At 33.0% G+C, this 20,256-nt stretch overlaps 1 protein-coding gene across 8 annotated transcripts in view; it reads left to right on the top strand.

Annotated features, from left to right (window-relative positions):
- The window catches only part of LOC127717739 (uncharacterized), a 175,904-nt gene that overhangs the window by 6,122 nt on the left and 149,526 nt on the right, over nucleotides 1-20,256 (top strand). For 2 of the 8 annotated variants that reach the window (XM_052223520.1, XM_052223523.1), the window contains exons 3-5: nucleotides 844-927; nucleotides 3,179-3,259; nucleotides 4,537-4,632. In XM_052223520.1, coding sequence (XP_052079480.1) covers nucleotides 844-927; nucleotides 3,179-3,259; nucleotides 4,537-4,632 — 261 coding nt within the window. Of the gene's footprint in view, nucleotides 1-843; nucleotides 928-3,178; nucleotides 3,260-4,536; nucleotides 4,633-5,804; nucleotides 5,862-6,432; nucleotides 6,499-7,665; nucleotides 7,720-8,707; nucleotides 9,030-10,969; nucleotides 11,150-11,669; nucleotides 11,963-14,146; nucleotides 14,764-16,990; nucleotides 19,190-20,256 lie in introns of those variants that run through there. The other 6 variants (XM_052223530.1, XM_052223532.1, XM_052223531.1 and 3 more) reach the window with 6 other exon arrangements.

Consider the following 20,256-nt stretch of genomic DNA (forward strand, 5'->3'; position numbering starts at 1 on the left):
TCCCGCTGCACATTAGGAACATGTGTTGTTACTCATGGAAAATACAAATACTTATTGAGTGGTGGGAAAATCGAGGAAAACAGGACAGAATTGTGGCTACGACAATTTGAACATATCCGTGATCTACTTGCAACTGTAACACAGATATTCCATAACGATCTTACAACTCATAATGGTGTCCCTAAAACTTTCGAAGGGACGATTTCAACTTTATAACCTGGTACCCATTCATTGAATAGCGTTCTTGTAAGCATCAACCCTCTACTAAGGAAATCGTTTTAGAACACATAAGATCTGGAGTATCCTATAAATTGGGCGAATAGTTATCCATATCTTTGCGCTGCCGGGATTGTTGCTTCGTAGAAAGGATAAGTTCACACTTTGAACGATGAAATAATCTCTTTTGTTGTGAAGTTTTATTCTTATAGACCCTTATTGTCAATTGTTACGTATTAGTCAAAATATGAGGCAGACGTAAATATATCTCCTGTATCCTTTTCTCAAGTGAGATTCGTCCAACACTGTCAACCGTATTAAAAATCCAATTACCAGTCCGGAAGTTTGTTCGTTGAGTTACGCATGGGATAGTTTGTTTTGATTTGAAATCCCCATAAGATGTAATTAGGTTTTTAAATTTTTCTTCTATACATAACTGTTTCCGACAACTAACGACAGTCATTTATTTGAATGATTTGTTTAAAAATTGATGTAAACATGTAACTAATTTTCCAAATGACACCTTATTAACATTTATACCATACTCATCTGTTTTATTTATACATTATACCAACAAACTTGTTTTGATTCTGTTTTCATTATTAACACACTAATTGTTTTTTTTAGAAATGATGCGTCTTCAACAGAAGAGATCTTTCTGAATGAAAGTATAACGAACGTTGAGACATACCTTAACATACTTTCGGATAGGTATATATGTATATACTGTGTTTTGTGCCGATTGTTGACAAAAAACCGTCCTATCTATAACTATTGCTTTGACCCTTTCCCCCAAGCTGACACACCAATCTTGATTAGTAAAGAAAATCTCAGACATATCTGAGTTCTCTTCAATATTGCTATACAGTTCTATCTTAAACTTGTACAGTAAATATAACATTATATTTGTCTCGACAGTAAATGTTATTGCTAAGGTCAGTCAAACTTTCTTTAACAGCTTAAAATGTTACCAAATGGTTTTTAGCTCACCTGTCCCAAAGGGCCAAGTGAGCTCTTCTCATCACTTGGTGTCCGTCGTCCGTCGTCCGTCGTCGTCGTCCGTTAACTTTTACAAACATCTTCTCCTCTGAAACTACTCTAAATTTAACCAAACTTGTCCACAATCATCATTAGGGTATCTAGTTTAAAAAATGTGTCCGGTGACCCGGCTAACCAACCAAGATGGCCGCCATGGCTAAAAATAGAACATAGGGGTAAAATGTAGATTTTGGCTTATATCTCTGAAACCACAGCATTAAGAGCAAATCTGACATTTGAGTAAAATTGTTTATCCGGTCAAGATCTATCTGCCCTTAAATTTTCAGATGAATCGAACAACTTGTTGTTGGGTTGCTGCCCCTGAATTGATAATTTTAAGGAAATTTTGCTGTTTTTTTGTTATTATCTTGAATATTATTATAGATAGAGATAAACTGTAAACGGCAATAATGTTCAGCAAAGTAAGATCTACAAATAAGTCAAATTGACCAAAATGACCAGTTGACCCCTTAAGGAGTTATTGCCCTTTATAGTCAATTTTTAACCATTTTTCGTAAATTTTTGTAATCTTTTACAAAAATCTTCTCCTCTGAAACTACTAACACAAATTTAACCAAACTTGTCCACAATCATCATTAGGGTATCTAGTTTTAAAAATGTGTCCGATGACCCGGCCCGTGAACCTAGATGGCCGACATGGCTAAAAAATAGTACATAGGGTAAAATGCAGTTTTTGGCTCATATCTCTGAACCCAAAGCATTTAGAGCAAATCTGACTGGATCAAATTGTTCATTAGGTCAAGAGCTATCTGCCCTGAAATTTCAGACCAATCAGGCAACACGTTGTTGGGTTGCTGCCCCTGAATTGGTAATTTTAAGAAAATTTTGCAGCTTTTGGTTATTATCTTGAATATTATTATAGATAGAGATAAACTGTAAACAGCAATAATGTACAGCAAAGTAAGATCTACAAATAAGTCAACATGATCAAAATTGTCAATTGACCCCTTAAGGAGTTATTGCCCTTTATAGTCAATTTTTTACAATTTTCATAAATTGTGTAAATTTTTGTAAATTTTTACAAAATATTTTCCACTGTAACTACTGGGCCAAGTTCTTTATAGATAGAGATAATTGTAAACAGCAAGAATGTTCAATAAAGTAAGATCTACAAACACATCACCATCACCAAAACACAATTTTGTCATGAATCCATCTGTGTCCTTTGTTTAATATGCACATAGACCAAGGTGAGCGACACAGGCTCTTTAGAGCCTCTAGTTGTTATTATCTTAGATATCATTATAATATCTAATATCTAATACTATTAATTATGATTTTAACCTTATTTTACATGATTTCCAAAGCATCAGTAAATACAGGTGAGCGACACAGGCTCTTGAGAGCCTCTAGTTTCATTAATGATGACTGGTTTGTTGATGCTTTCCATACACATTCAAGGGAAGAGCAAATTAACCGACGCATATCCTGACTTTGCAACAATAAATGAATCCATAAACCAAACGCGAAATAATTTTACGGCAGTTCGATGAGACTATGAATAAAACGTACAGATACGTAATGAAGTCCTGTATCACGGAAATTTCCTCACAACCCAAAGACGTCTTTATTATTTGATTTTTTTTAGCTTTTTTTTATTCGGTGATGAGTCTTTTGTACAAAAAATCAATCCTGGTATCTATAAGGAGTTAACTTACTATACGATAAAAAACGTTAAACGATATCAATTTTACTGCACAAGGCCAATATCTTAGGAAAATGTTTTATTCGTTAATCATAAGGTTTTAATTTGGTGATTATTAATTAATTAAGGGGGAAAAGCTTTGTTTAATACATATATATTGAAAAAACATTTGATCCACTCTAAAAGCATTTAAATTCAAATAATGAATCAAACCGAAAATCTCAAGATATTCAGATGTTACAACTTATTTATCTTCAGGGATGTCATTGAGTATGACAAGGAAACTTTGGGAATTATTCAGAGATTGAAGCAGAATCTAAGATTTCTATCGGAAAACAGGTCAGTAGTTGTTTACACTATTGTGCTTTGGTCGTTGGTGGTTAGTTGTCTCATTGACAATCATATCATATCTATGCAAATACTTCACGCAAACTTCATTTTTCAGAATTTTTACATTATTACAAATAATCATTTTTTCCGAGTTAATGCATGATATCAATTATGCAATCTTTTCTATCATGATGACGTCATTGATCTAAATTATCCTAGATGGATTTGTTTGTTTGTCTAGTGTGGTCATAAAGCACACCACACCAAGGAGTCAACATATTTAGCTTTTAAAGATTTATATTTGAGCTTTGATGGTGAAGTTAAATCAAGAAAAAAATAGGGACTATATGGTCATGTTGACATGAAATATCATTGATGCTCATTTCGTTTGTAAAGTTACGGTATCTGAAATGCTGTATTTAGCGAAACTCTAGGGCTTTTTTGACACAAGACATATATTACCACTGCCGTATTTGGCACAACTTTTCAAAATGTTCGGTTTTTAATGCACCTCAACTTCGCATTTGATTTGGCTTTCCAAATGTTTTGATTTAAGCGCCACTGATAAGTTTTATGTAGACTAAGCGAGCGTCTGACATACTAAGTTATAAGCACGGTACCATTGATGAGTAATAACAACAAAAAAACTGTACCTTGTTGAAATGTTGGACTGATTGTCAAATTTTAAACTTTAGAAATATATCCTCGTCTAATGGGTTTTCGTGCTATTAAGAATGCATTGTGACGTCACAATTTCCATTGACAAAGCATGGATAGTACGAATTCATATGACGTACGAGAACATATGATCTGACCATATATTTAGGAGATAACTGTATTGAATTTTAATCAAAGCCTTCGTAAAACGTAGATTTTACTGTCGCAAATTTAGTAAACTAGCGACGCGTAGCAGAGTTGGGTAAACAGATATTTGAAAATACGTTTTACGAAAAAGTAACATTTGTCTCAATATTTTTCGAATATATTTTTTCCTTTGGCAACTGCTGTTAAATTGAGCTTAAACTGTAATTCAAGTCTAAAAGAGAGGCTAAAGATACCAAATGGATATTCAAACTCATAAGTAGAAAACAAACTGTAAATGCTATGGCAAACAACGAAAAACGATCAAAAGACAACCAACAGTATACAAAGAACAACAGAGAAAACTAAAGACTTAGCAATCCGGGGAAGATATCAGGTGCTCTGGAATAAGGATTTATAAATTGATAATATATTATCATTATATATAATCCCTTATATATATTATTTTGTTTTGTCATCTCCAGAAACGCTAAATCAGACTTTGATTTCAAGATGATGGTAAGCAGATTGACAGAAACCCTGAATACAATACTACAAAAAAGAAAAAAGTCTGAAGACACGTACGTTTTTCAGAAAATCCCTACTATTATAACTTGGCATTTGAAAGTAATTTTCTGTGGCTTATGGTGTTATAATGAAAGGATTGATTGATTTCTTCATATTCACACAAATGAAAATATTGAGATGCGGGAGTTACGGAAGTGTTGTTTAAATGTGACACATTGTCTACGCGGCTGAGAAAATGATGCTAGAATGGGAAACATTAATTTTAAGAATCAAATAATATTCTTACTTAAATAGAGCTTGTCAAAGTTAAATTTTGCTAGTTATACTCTTGATACGTTTTGACTATACAGACTGTTTGAACAGGAGTTCGCTCCTCACATAAAATCTGCTTCAATAGAGTTAAGTTTTATGGTCACCATCACGACCAATACGATGTGTCTGATCTCAACTCACTAGCGACATGTTTAACTGCCTTAGATCTTTTGTTATCAGAACAGTCGTCTTATTTTACCGATTGTGTCCTATTCCACATTGAGACATTTTGACTGTTTGTGGATTCGCATGGCGGGTGATGCATGCATAGGAAGAGACCCTTACCCTATAGCACACTCGGTCTCGCTCCCTTTTGGTTTCATGCTATTACTTCATTTTTTGTTTCTTACCTTGATTTGTATCTTCTTAATCGATATATGGAATTGGAATATTGATAACCTACTGCTGCCTTAATTCAGGTTAAAACAGGGAGAGGGTACAAAAAAGGAAATAAAACGAAGAAAACAGACAATATAATAGACAAAAGGGCAAACGACGGTCTACAGAACACTACTAGAATAACTTGCAAATTGGACCACTCTTCCTTCCCAAAAAACGAGTGCTCTTGAACGGTGAGAAATTCCTTCTCCTCTAGTGAAACCTGTAAAATATGTAAACTACAGTTGCATTAACTCGCGCTAAACAAAAGGAGAGAATACCACGGATAAATAAAAAAAGAAGGTAGAAACAAACCACAACAAAATAACCAAGGGAAAAAGACTAAAAGACAAACGACAGTCTAATAAACTCTACGTAAGAAAGCCCGCCACTGGACTCCTTTTCCCTCCCAAACAAAATATTGCTTCTGAAGTGTCTGAAATTCTTTCTACACTAATATCACATGTAAATTTAAAACTACTTATTTTGGTTTATCTTTTTGTTGTGATTTCCCTATTATATCTAACATACTTAGAGATCCAGACACAGACAGAGAAGCACTAGACAGTGAAAACAGTTCCGACATCTTAAGGTATGTATTAACCGGTTTTAATGGTTATGATAAATTGTATAACACTTCATAACCTGTGAACAAGACAAAGGAATAAATGATCAGTAAAGCCTCTTCAAAAATGAAAGCTCAACACTGAGAATAATATCGATACATTATACTTTTAAAATTTAGACTTTTAATTTGCAGTCGCTATGCTCTGTTTCAAAAATAACAAGCTTTTTAATAGACTATTATAAACTGATAGTATACAAATAACGGAACTTAAAATGCAGAAAAATGAAGGTGTGTGTCCTTGATTTTGAGGCATAAGCCATTTAAATTTTGCTCCTTTTATAAGAATACTTATGTGTCTGATGAGTGTTGTTGCGTTCTGTGATGAATTTTTATAAATTCCCACATTTGTCTGTCAACATCGTGTCAGATTGAATTGACCAATTTAATTAAACATCTATTTATGAATGCGTGATAACAAATGTGAAAACACCCTCCTGCATGCCATATGTAATCTATATTTACGAGATTTGAATGTAAAAAAGAAAGTATCCATAGTTTATAGTACTTATCGTCCAAGTTGTAAATCTCTTTTTAGGTCAACAGATACAGCACAAACATTAATGCAGCAGATGGGGAAAGAAAGAAGACCAGACATTATCGAGTATGTTTGAATATGTCAACTGACATGCTTTATAGTAATATTCGACATTACTATTTTGTAAAGCTCCCTATTAGTTCGGAAACTTGTTTATTCCCTCTATTTCTACATATTGATGATTTATAATCACACAAAAACAATCTTTATTTCCTGTTTACAACTAGGATATATATATGTCAATGTAAATTTTGAAACCAATATTGACAAATATAAGATATAAAACTGTACACCTCCTGATGTGACAAGCGGAGCAGGAACTGCGTCCATGTCGGAGCACCAAAAATCATGTTTAAGTAGGGTTCTTGTTGTCCTATTTTTGTTGCCTATGATATAATTTATTATTGTTTGGCTTTTCGTTTTTTTTTTATTTGGCTAAGTCCTAGATACTTTATTAAGAGGATTTTCACCACGCGAATTCGGCCTTTTCTATTAAATTACTGTCCTTAGTTGTAGATTGAAAAAATCTAATTTATATGTAATTTATGGATAATCAAGTCTTTTTCCGTCTTTGGTATGAAACTATCGTGTCTTTGATAACTCCCGTTGGCGGAAATTTACAAATATACTGTGTAAATCTAATGACAAATTGTTAAAATTTTACTATTTACGAGATGGGAAGAATGGACAGAATTTGATTGAAAACTCCAGAAAACATGTGAGATAAATGTTATTTTACCTCAACATTTAACCTGCATGGTGATTCCCTACATACAAAAAAATCCTGAAATCTCTCCTTGTAACTTAATTTCTATTTTGAATCTTGCTTTTTTAAGAATTTTCCTTATTTTACATAGGAATTATACTACGGTTACGCTTTTCATGCATTAAATACGTAAATTCGTAAATGCGTGGTACATATATATATAACTTTGATTTTGCATTGTTCAATGCATTGGTTCTCAGGTTCAGTATAAATACAGTAAGTAATAAAAATGATAACACCAAAATGTTCATTCTGAATATTTCGGAAAAGTCCTTACTTATATATAACATGTGAGACTGTTTAAATATTTAAGTCAGACATGTAGACATTAATTGGCAACGATGGATACATTTTGGACAAAACCTTGAGCATCCGACAACATATATGTATTTGTAAACAGAATGCTTACAAGGTTTGGTATTTATTTATTAAAAATTATGAATAAATCATCTTATTTTTAAACAAAGGTCAACAGATATTGCCAAGCAGAAGATAGATGAAATATGTAGAGAGATTCCGGGGTTTGTATGAACTTTTCTTTTATTAACATCATCACATGTTTCGATGACTAAATTTAAAACAATAAAACCACCAGGGAACATGGAAACATATATACAGCTACTAATATGTATTATCAACACCTCTTGCTTCAAATAAAATAACCTTTACCACATGGACGTCTGTCATTTTAAACGGATGCATTTGGAAAGACAATTTTATTCCCTTTATGACAAGGGAGCACAACGTTTTCAAGACATTATAGAACGCATTCAACTTTTAGGAGGCGTCACTAGTTATGAGATAAAATTTCTGCCTTATACAACATATTCTTGTTATGAGGGTCTGTTTCATTTGAAATGTTACCTTGTACAATAGTATGCTAATAATCCGACTTCACTTTGCAGGTGTAGGAAATTAATCACACAATTCATTGCAGTAAAAAAATCTGAATCATAAACATATATCTTGTGTATTTCAAAGAAATATTCTTGTTTTATTTGGTGTTAATATATAATATTTTGGAAACTCTAGGTTATATGGTTACTAAAGCTTGTAAACAGGAAAACAAGAGGTGAAAATTTGATTGGTTAGCTTCCAGTGATGGTTATTATCTTATATGCAATGAAATGTTATGTGAAATTTTGTCTGGTGTACTGGACAGAATAAAACTTCACTCATGCCAAGTATTTCTGTATTTAAACAAAAATAAAGTCTGCACAATTTTTTGAAAAGTGCCAATTTAAGAAAGACTAATAAAAGAAAAGAAAATGGTGTTATTCCTGCATGTCGGTTTTATAAAGTGACAAAACCAAAAATTGAATGAAAAAAATAATTTTATACGTGTTTTTATGCGGTTTGTTCAGATGTATCATGTTCTACAGAATATAATGTATATATTATATTTAGTCAAATACTTGATACATACAATATGATATATAACTCACACACATATTTATACCTTCACAATTTGGATTGCGACATATGACACTGTATTTCATTTCATTTTAGAGCTTTCTACGATATTGGTTGCGGAATACAACTTTACTCAACATCAGACGTCTCCAACATAATTCAAGCAATTCGGTGGACATCAGACGATTTTCAACGTTCTTACAAACCAGATGCAGCGTTACAGAACTACAAGTTTGAAACAGATTTTTTTCATATCGAGCCAAAAGATCCCAGGGATAATGGCAATTTTCCGAAAAATAGTTCTGGAATGATAACTGTAAGAGTAAAGCTTCCAAATGATATTAATTATCAGTTTTTACAGTTAAAGGCCTACATTAAATTTGGACCCAAGTGGAATTTTGTCGACGCTACGTTAAAGGTATAGTGTAGTACTTCATGAAAGAAATTAATCAAATACTTCTTCTTTAATGGATTTGAAGCTGCATACTAATGACATTCAATTAAGGTCAAGTTAAACCAAGATCATCCCAATTGTGAACTTTCCATTTCTATGTAACAACATTCCAGCTAGCGCCTGCATATGGAGTATAAATCTCTCAGTTGATACGATATTCGTAGGCTTGCATTTCCTATCATGATTTTCTTGATAGATGGTTGCTGCTCACCAGGGAGCTATTAAATCAACAGTGCTGAAGTTGAAATCCTCCCTAGGAAATTTTTACGGACGCCATTACAAGTTTGTTAACCATTATAAAATATCTGTTTCACAGATGATGAAGGATATGTTCCAATTGTCGTCACCACAATCCCGTCGCATTTCCCCTGATTGTGACCTACCAAATTAGTCAAATCGCCGGGTTTGTTCTTACATGAGCAAAAAAACGGGTGCCACATGTGGAGCAGGATCTGCTTACCCTTCTGGAACAAACGAGAACACTCCTGGTTTTTGGTGGGGTTCGTGTTGCTCAGTATTTAGTTTTCTATGTTGTGTTTTGTATACTGTTGTTAGTCGTTATGTCCTTTTCTTTTATGTCATAGCTGTTTCAGTTTATTTTTGACTTATGAGTTTGAATGTCCTCTCGGTATCTTTCGCCTCTCTTTTACAGGTTTTTGTCAAATCTTGTATTCGTCTGCGTTATGCTAGACTTAAAGTTAACTAGAACAAGTAATGCATGTATCTGTTTTACTTTCAAAAACATTATTGTATGAATTCTTTCAAAATAGTTGTACTTTTGTTTCGAAAACACAGCAAATCTTCGAAAAACGTTCTTAAAATCATTAAATCTCCAAAACCAACACATAGAATTTGCTTTAACATTGATATAGTGATGATACGTACATTTCCATTTGATTGATATACGAGGGTAGAATCACCGACTTCGTATTTCAGGTTTGAACCAATTTGTTACCTACTTTGTAATGAAAAATGATAAACACGGCATTTTGCGGCTTTCCAACTCGACGATGTTACGCTAATTTTGAATTTTTGAGTGTGCTTTTTTACACCACTTTGACTGATGTATACTGAAAATACGAAGCCGGTGATCCTATTTATATTTTACATCATTTTAACAGAAATTCCATGCGCAATGACATATAGTTTTTTTTACGGAAATTTTGACAAAGGTTTTGAAATATTTTACGTACATTATATACAAATGTTGAACTTTAAAGGAATTTTCATTTAATCATAATTTAGTAAGTATAACATTTTAAAGAATTATTTTTTCGATTTTCTGTTACATCTCATCTAATCGACTTGCAATTTAAGGGAAACAAATATCGCGCTAATACAAAAAAAAAATGAATTTAACTTTACAATTGATACACGACTCCGCATGAAACTCGGTCTAGACAATAACATTGTGTTTTAAATAAGAAATTATAGGAAAAAGGTTTTAACATGCGTATTGAATGAGGATTTGATATGGAAGTCATAATCAAGACGCGGAAACAAATGACGAGTATCGTTTAATATTTTGCTGAACAAATTAACGGTACCAATTTTCCTGCACCAGATTCACATTTGGACAATAAATGAAGTTTTTGATTCCCTAAGTTAAAACTTATTTGAAATAATTAATGCTCCCTGTAAATTTAAAATAAGTAAATATATCCAATGATGACTTCGATTACTATATCAACGTTGAAATGTTTTCCGTTAATTGATGTTTTTTTCATTGTTTATATAAGAGTTTGAAGATTTTTACGCATTATGGTCGCCAATACGGTTTTTTATTTTTAGATAATGCTTGTGCAGACAATGGGTGTCAAATGCTAAATTAGAAAGCACACCATTCGGAAACACAGGTTTACATGATTTTCTTGTATCTGATTTGTTTTAATTGTTTTTTTTAGGAGAAATCAGTGACGTTTCAAACTGTCAAACTAGATGCACTCTGTATTGTATCAAAACCATTAAAAGAACGTTTAAACATCTTACCAAAAGGTTGCAAATATGTTGCGCTAACTGACAAACGAATTGAAGTAATCTTCCCTCCTGGTGCAGTTGAGAGTGAGGAAACCGTTACTTTACATGTACGTTTACATATTTTGAATATGCCTTATATCGAATTAACTGAGTGATGAAATTTAAGCAATAATTCTTCGTTAATTATCACCAGATTAATAAAAAATAAATAAATAAAAAGACGACCAAAAATACACATATGTAAGTACGGTAAATAAAACATGTTAAAGATATCTATCAACTTACTCCTTACAAATCTGTCTGCTACAATCATGGTTGGCAAATTAATTCTTTGCAGAATAAGAAAAAAGGTTCTTAAATTGATGGATTTTTCTGTTGCATCAATGTATAACAGGGGTATACAATTTAAATGTTAAATTCCATTTTTTTTGTGAGAATTATTTACTTTATTTTAGTAAAGGTTAGAAACCTTGTATTCATAATTATGAATGCAAGATTTTATATAGCAGACGAAAAAATATTAAATATAAGGGTTGGTACACAGAAAGTTTATCCAATAAAAAATAATTAGCAATAAAACGAAAGTGACTCATAATTTTTCTTATCATTCAAAAACATTTTTGTTAGGTTATTCCTGTAAATAAAGAAATTTTGCGAAGACAGTACGAAAAACGGAGTAAAATTGGGGAAGCAATTCTGGCAATTTCTGATTGTTTGTACACCTCTGGAGATAAAACCCTGAAAAAGAAGGTTCAAGTCAAACTGCCACTAAACGATATTAGAAATCCCAATGAGTCAGATGAAGATTATGTATACAGACTTTTCAGGCAAAATACGAATGGACAATTTACATTAACAGACAACGTGGTCACTGTCGATGAAAATCATACAGCAGTTTTTGAGACGGACAAGATTTCTGGGTAAGGGCTAGCATAATTAATTTTTTCAATAATAACAGTAACGATACAGCAGATTCGCATTTCATCAATATATGTTGGTAAGTGATGTTTCAGGCCGCAGTTTTTCAAAATCTAAAACCTAATACAAACTTTGATTAGCTGGTATCATCGAATAACACAAAAAGGAGTAGCAAAATTCTCACAAGAAATCAGAGGTATGCATTAAGGAGATATATTTGTATATTCTTAATGTAAAATCTATATCAGCAAATTTAAAAAAAGCAAATGTCCGTATTGCATGATATTACATGAGGTTCGCGCTATTGAGCTATTGATACCCTCAGACCTAACGGTTTTAATTTTCAAAGGTAGATGCGGCTTCTCAAGATACACAATAAGTTCTTGGAAATTTTAGTTCTTCGCATAAACTTACTAGTAACTGCTCTATAGTTTTACACCTTTATTCAATGGTCCTCTGCTCACCAAATCAACAGTAATGGTAAAGTTTAGTAACTTTTTTTTCTAAATATTTGTATGCTTATTTGATTGTTGTAATGACCAGTTGACATTAGACAGTCTAATTATTGGTGTAGAACACATGTATTAAACACTCGTACGAAGTGTGTTATTTCCCTTGCATTATCAGCTATTTCTGTACTTTGAAATGATAATGGCACGGATATGTCTGTTGTGTGTAATGTTGATTTACAATTTAACAATATTAAATGTTTCCATAAGAAATAAGGCTAGTTAGACTCAATACCATGTGCCTTTTCAACATCTCATGTAAACAAAGATTTTTATTGTGTCTATGAGAACTGCCCCAGTTCCATGCCAGTAATATATTTCAAAAACACAAAAACAGTTGCTGATCTTTATAAATGATGTTAATCTAGAACAAGTGATAACTAGGTATTGATAAAAGACAACTAACTTTCAATTTGCTCCGGTGTAGAATATGTAATCATCCATAAATTAGTCTGACAACTTTTTAAATAAGATTCACAAATTGGGTAAAGATGCACAATTCATTTCATGTGGGCGGTAATGGTAGTCTTTTTCTCAGTTCCTCTGCTTATATCGTAAACTTGGGTATGTATGATGACTTGTTTTGAAGCTGAGACAATTTTACATATGTGGATGAATTTTCGGGGTACGATTGAGATTCGTTTTTCCGTAATTTAGCATATGCCGAAAAGCCCTTTGTGATACGGCTTCTCGAGGTAAAAAATCCCCTTTTTGCACAATAAATTCATTGAAAATTGAGTTCTTTGCATACATTTAATAGGTTCATAGTTTTACACCTTAATTCTATGGTCCGCTGCTCCTAAAATCATCACAAATGGCTATGCTCAGTCACTTGTTAAAAATTGAAATATGTCCAATATCACTGAACACAGATTTTTTGTTAACGCATTCAACTACCCAGGTCCCCTTACGACTCCTACATCTACTATCGCGTTAAACTTGATGTGTTCACTTCTACACTTCAAGAAACAACATGACAATCGTCACGTAAAGTTTAAGCTTCATTTATTTTCAGAATATCACTGTTAATTGAAAATCTATCTGTATATATTTGATATTCAAGTGTTAATAAATATTTTGCAGAGCACAATAGAAAAAAGATGTAAAAACTATGACATGACCAAACTAGATAACATGGATAAGGAATGATTGCCTTTCCGATGACAGAAACACATGCATAGTAATCTATAAGTTAGAAGACTTATCAATAGAGAAATGTAATGATTTCCGAAGACACCATTGTATGCGCTAGAAATTACAGACGAATAATTTTTCATTTAGATCATGCAACTTTACCAGCATCAGTACCCACTTAGTGGTAAAAAGTGTGATATGGTTTATTGTTCCGATCACGCATTTCTGAAACAGCCTTAATCTTATGAGTTTGAATATCCCTTTGATATCTTTCGCCTCCTTTTTAACCAGGTTGCAAAAGGTTAGAAAACAAAATAACAAAACGTGTCCAAACTACCTTACTAAAATAGCTAATTCCTAAGGTCAACCCAGCCAGAGAGGGTTGGTACAAATAGCAAAGTTACAACATCTGTGTATGCTGTCTTTTAAATACCATTGTATGACGCTACCATCTTTATAATTTAGACTGAGGCAAATTATTGAACTAATTAATTAACATCAAGACTAGAATGTATAACTAGGTTTATATTCTTTTTTTTTTAGAACAAGCGTTTCTCTCATAGGAAAGGATGAACTGAAAAAAGGTCCGCTAGAAATATCTGGAAACATTGAGGAAATGCATGGTCATCAATCCATTTGTAAAATCCTATTTTTTGTAAGTGATGTGACGTCACGTGGGCTTACAGTCTTGCTCGCCTGTATTGAAAAATCAAAGATGAAAGCGTTTTGCCAAAGCTGCGAAGAAAAAGGCTTCCAACTTTTCAAGAACTGGATAAGCAAAGATTTAGTCTTCAAACCACAAATCAAAATTGCCATCACTCTGAAAGGATGTTTCAAGATGCCACGTTTCTCTTCAAGGAAAAGATTAGACATGACCTTTTTGCCAAACTCAACGGAAAATTTTACAAGATTCGTAGTTGAAATTAAACCAAAAATGGATCAAGATGTATACGGCATTATGTTACTGACCAAGGATCAGGAGTTTGTGGATGAAATAATTTATAATACACTAACCAACAAGGAATACGAAAACGCTTCATCTTTAAGAAAAAATACTGCCCGACAAAGAACACAACGGTCTGATCAAAGGACGTCCGCCAAAGGAAAAAGTTTCATTGACAGACAACCGACTTTGGCAGTTCGTCAATTCAGTGAAGATGGTATGGAAAACAAAACATAAAGATACATGTATATGATTCCAATTTTGCCCAACCTCCTTATAAATAAACATAACAGACGCACATCTCCTCTACATACTACTCATTGTTGGCGTTCGTCCGTTCGTCCGTCCGTCCGTCCGTCTGTCCCGCTTCAGGTTAAAGTTATTGGTCAAGGTAGTTTTTGCTGAAGTTGAAGTGCAATCAACTTGAAACTTAGTACACATGTTCCCTATGATATGATCTTTCTAATTTTTAATGCCAAATTCAGAGTTTTGACCCCAATTTCACGGTCCATCTAACATAGAAAATGATAGCGCGAGTAGGGCATCCGTGTACTATGGACACATTCTTGTTTTTTTTATTGTTGAAGTTTAAATAAGGCCATTGTTTCTTGTTGGGCCTTGCATAACTAGCTTAACCATATTTGCGGTATGCTCATTATTGAAAAGATTTTTAAATGGTCACAACCTTTTCCTTTGGAAATGAACAGTAATTCCGTTGGCTTTTATACCACATCGCGTTTGTTTTGTTATAATGGCTATAATAATACCAGTGTGCAAAACTGTTTTTGATATGCATTTGAACATGTAAAGTTTATACTATGTAAATGTTAAAGTCTGAATGCGTCGAGAGGATAAGCGTCTACTATTATGAATGCTATGCGAATCCACTTAATCAATTTGTCAAAATCGGGAATAAGATTCAATCAGTAATATAGATTGTAAGACTAAAATGGCATCTCAAGATCTCAAACTATGAAAACATATAGCTAGTGAGTTAAGACATGCATATCGGTCGGCTGATTCAAGATGATGGCCATAGAACTTATATAGTGTCAATTTCAATCGTATTTACTCTGTTGGAACAATTTTCATGTACGGAGCCTACCCCTTTTAAAAATATCGAGATATGAAGCTCACATTCTAGTGTCGGTAGTATCCTTAATGTCATGTACATTTGGATATATGAGATGAAAGCACTCACTCTAGGTTATTGAGTCGCAGGATATCATCAATATGTCTTAAAGTGAACTTTATGAGCTTAGTAGACTTTTTTCTCTTTGTCTAGGACATGTTTTTGTATGAATTATACTTCATATGAGTACAAAACAAGTTAGCGAGTAGGAGGGCACAATAAGTACCCATTGGAATAAGTATTCCATTGAAAAGTTAAAAAAAAAATAAGTTTTCGACAAAACATTCCAACATTTTCAGGATATCATTTTTGGTGTATTTGTATTAAGATTCAGTGCAGTATACATAGAGCAACTATTCATGACCTTAAATAAGACATTTGGATCTACGATTCCCATTTTTGTAGAAAAATCTCTGTTTAATAAGACGACGTTTTTGATCTTTCAATTGAACATGGAGAATAGAAACGTAGAAAAATCGAATCTTTTAATATTACCACAAAATTGAGAAGAATCAATTAAAGATTTTGCAATAGATCTTAGGAATTTTAGAAATAGTCTATCCAAGAACTATAGCTGACCTATGCAAGGGAATCAAACGCTTAAATAAAGAAACTGTTTTGGTACATCTCATAAAACGTTTTGGCTTTTAATGCTCTTTAACGACCTGGAGTCGTATCTAGACGAAACCATTTTCTTGAGTAACAAAACAAATTATAAGCCAGATATTTTCGATGTGTTTTTACTACTTCTATTTCTGGAAGACGCTTCGTTACCACCAACCCAGTAGTCAGGATGTTGTGTTGACATTGTGTTTTGAGTTAAGCATAGATGGTTTAACCGTATTTGCTTAACTTTTTGAATATTTGTCTTGCAATGCTCTTGAACTAAATGTTTGATTTTTTTCGCGTCTGGCGTTTCAAAGTATAGGCCTTGTATCTTTGATTATTTTTTTTTCTATTATATTAAGTGAATTAGTGAGCATAAAGTTTTTTTTATATACATAACTTTTGCGGGAGTTTGGCAGAATGCTACGTCTACTTATTTATTATTTGATGTGAATCCCTTAGTTATTTGTTTTTTTGTTTGTTTGATATGATTTGATCAATTTTGTGTAAAAGAGGGACGAAAGATACCAGAGGGACAGTCAAACTCATAGATCGAAAACAAACTGACAACGCCATGGTCAAAAATAAAAAGACAAACAGACAAATAAAAGTACAGATGACACAACATAGAAAACTCGTCTTTACGTTTTGATACTTTTTTACGTAAGCCCTCCTTTATACAGTAACAATTATTTGTATTTTTCAGATTTCTTGACAGAAAAAGGTGTGATGGCCATAGCAAAATTGCTTAATGCAGACAAACTGTTTGAAACTGTCATTAATCTGGAGATGAAACAGGTTCAATATGACCAAATTTGTGAAAAGTTTCCATCCAGCAATAGACAGGCTTTCACATTGCTAAAAACAGCACTCGATCAACTGAAGAGCAACAAAATTGACAAGTTAACATCCGCACTTGAAAGTGCCGAGGAACTAGGATTAGCTGAAAGTATTCGCCAATTCTATAAAGAGCAAGGAGAACTGTCAAAAGTACAGAAGTAAAGTAAATAATACGTTCGGAAGACCTTGAGGTCACTTTCTGTCATATAAATCATTCAAAAAAATCCTTGTATTTCATATGTCTAGGTTTGAGCGTTCAGATTACGAAAAATCCAGATACACATCAAATTTATACAGTGTAAAAGAGTGACGAAAGATACCAGAGGGACAGTCAAACTCATTGATCGAAAACAAACTGACAACGCCATGGCCACAAATAAAAGACAAACAGACAAATAATATTACAGATGACACAACATAGAAATCTAAAGACTAAACAAAAGAACCCCATCAAAAACTGATTTCAGGTGCTCCGGAAAGTTAGGAAATCCTGCTCCACATGTGGCACCCGTCGTGTTGTTTATGTTTTTACAAATCCGGTAAATAGTCTAATTCGGTAGGTCATATTCGTGAAAAGGGAAGGGTATTGTATCAGCAATCAAAGCCGACATCAAAGTTATTGTGAAACTTCCTATTCTAGAGGTGGCGTGAATCAGATGTGGATACTAAAAAATTCTGAAGATCTTTTAGAGTACATACAATCTAAGACTCTCTCATCTTGCAATAGTATTAAAACATTTGACTTTTACACTTTACACAAGTATTCCCCTTCCAAACTAAAAAACAAATCGAAAGAGTTGGTATTACTTTGTTTCATTAAAATGAATGGCCAACGTAAATACAAGTATCTTGTCTTAGGGAGGGATAAATCCTACTTTGTTAAAAATCACTCTGATTCAAACAAAAAATATCTGAAACTGACATATCAATATGTTTGATTTCTTAATTGACAGCATATTTGTGACGTTTTGAAAACGTGTTTTTCAACAAACAATCGGCATTCCCATGGGAACCAACTGTGCCCCTCTTTTTGCCAATTTTTTTCTTTGTTCATATGAGGTTGACTTCACACAGGAACTTCTTAGGAATAAGGAAAAGAAGTTATCATTATCTTTTAACTTTACTTTCCGCTATATAGATGATGTTCTCTCATTAAATAATTCAAAATTTGGTGACTATGTTGAACTCATCTATCCCATCGAACTTTACGACAAAAGAGATTATTTCAGCTTTCCAATTGTGAACTTTCCAATTCTATGTAGCAACATCGCCTGCATACGGAGTATATATCTCCCAGTTGAAACGATATTCCAGGACTTGTATTTCCTATCATGATTTCCTTGATAGAGGGTTGCTGCACACAACGAAGCTATTAAACCAAGAGTTCCAAGTGGTGAAGTTGAAATCATCCCTTCGTAAATTTTACGGACGCTATTTCTAGTTGGTTGACCGTTATGGAATAACCGTTTCACAGATGATAGCGGATATGTTTCAATTGTCGTTATTATAATCCAGTCCCCTTTTCTCCGAATGTGACCTACAAAATTAAATTTATTACCGGGTTTGTACTAACATAAGCAACACGACGGGTGCAACATGTATAGCAGGATCTGATTACCATTCCGGACCACCTGAGATCACCCCAGTTTCGGCGGAGTTCGTGTTGTTCAGTCTTTAGTTTTCTATGTTCTGTTTTGTGTACTGTTGTTTGTCTGTTGGTCTTTTTGTTTTTTAGCCATGGCGTTGTCAGCTTATTTTAGACTTATGAGATGAACGTCACTTTGGTATCGTTCGCTTTCTTTTTACAGAAACAATCACTTGATTAACACCGATCATAATAGAGTAACATTACATTTTTTAACCAAGTAGATTAGTTCAATCAATATTTTAGTATTTCCTCACATTTCACATCATTATTCTAGCATTACACTTGTGATTGATAAGTGAAATGTTGCGTTAATGATACCTATGAATATCAATTAGCTTGATAATAATTGTTATTATAAATGAAATCTACTAGTAATAAAAAACGAAATAAAAATCAGTCCACTTTATAGTATTTAAACATCAATGTTATTTCTTATATGCATCGTGTTCATAACTTCATTCTATGTTTATTATATCAATACCTTATATAAGGTTACCGCACATCTTTTGACCTGTGAACATGAGGATGTAACGCCTCTTTTAAAATAACATTAAAAGGTCATTATCTGATAAAAGATCAATGTATAATGTGTTCTTGATGATTCGATCTCACGATATGATTGAACAATATAATGTTGTTTAAAATCATATTGAACCATGCAAACTAGAGTTTATATAACGCGTGTCAATCATCAGCTACAGAATGAAAACTATGTCATCCATGAGGGTTGCATAGGGAGGATTTTTACTGTATTATTAAATTATAGACCAATTTACCTTGATCCTTTATATTCTAGGACCCTTTCATTCTCTATTCTCGTCTTTTTGGCCATTTTTCTCTATAGTGTTAACCACATACAGACCCTAAACTATACTAGTGACTATCATTATTACTAGTAACGAACTACACAGTCACGTGGCACATATGTAATCTGTTATCAGGTAATGGATATTAAATACTGTGGATTCATTAATATTCGTTGGATGCCAATTTTCGAAGATTTTGTTGGTACAGGGGAACCATGAATTTAAATGTTCAACGAATTACGAGTTTTCCAAAGGAATGTATGCTGACTTTGCCAAAACAACGAAACTAAATATCCACGAAAATGCTAGTTTTCCTCAATCCACGAAAATTGGTACCCACGAAAGTAAATGAATCCACGATATGAATAAAAGAAGATGTTGGGTATTCGCTATTGGGACTGCAATCCAACAACACAAAACATTAAAACACCTTCTAAACGTCAACAATAGACATGTGTCTATACGAATATCATATGTCAAGCTCTAAATAAAAAAGAGTGGAAAAAAAAACTCATCATAGATACCAGTATTGAAACTTTGTACGCCAGACGTGCGTTTCGTCTAAAAAAGACTCATCAGTGACACTCGAATTAGAAAAGTCAAAAAGGCCAACAGAGATAATTAAATATATGACAAAATCAGATTAGCTAGATAATACAAATCATTTAGTAAAATAAC

The sequence above is a fragment of the Mytilus californianus genome, unplaced genomic scaffold (assembly GCF_021869535.1).
Source record: "Mytilus californianus isolate M0D057914Y unplaced genomic scaffold, xbMytCali1.0.p SCAF_10, whole genome shotgun sequence".
Classification (NCBI taxonomy): Eukaryota; Metazoa; Mollusca; class Bivalvia; order Mytilida; family Mytilidae; genus Mytilus; species Mytilus californianus.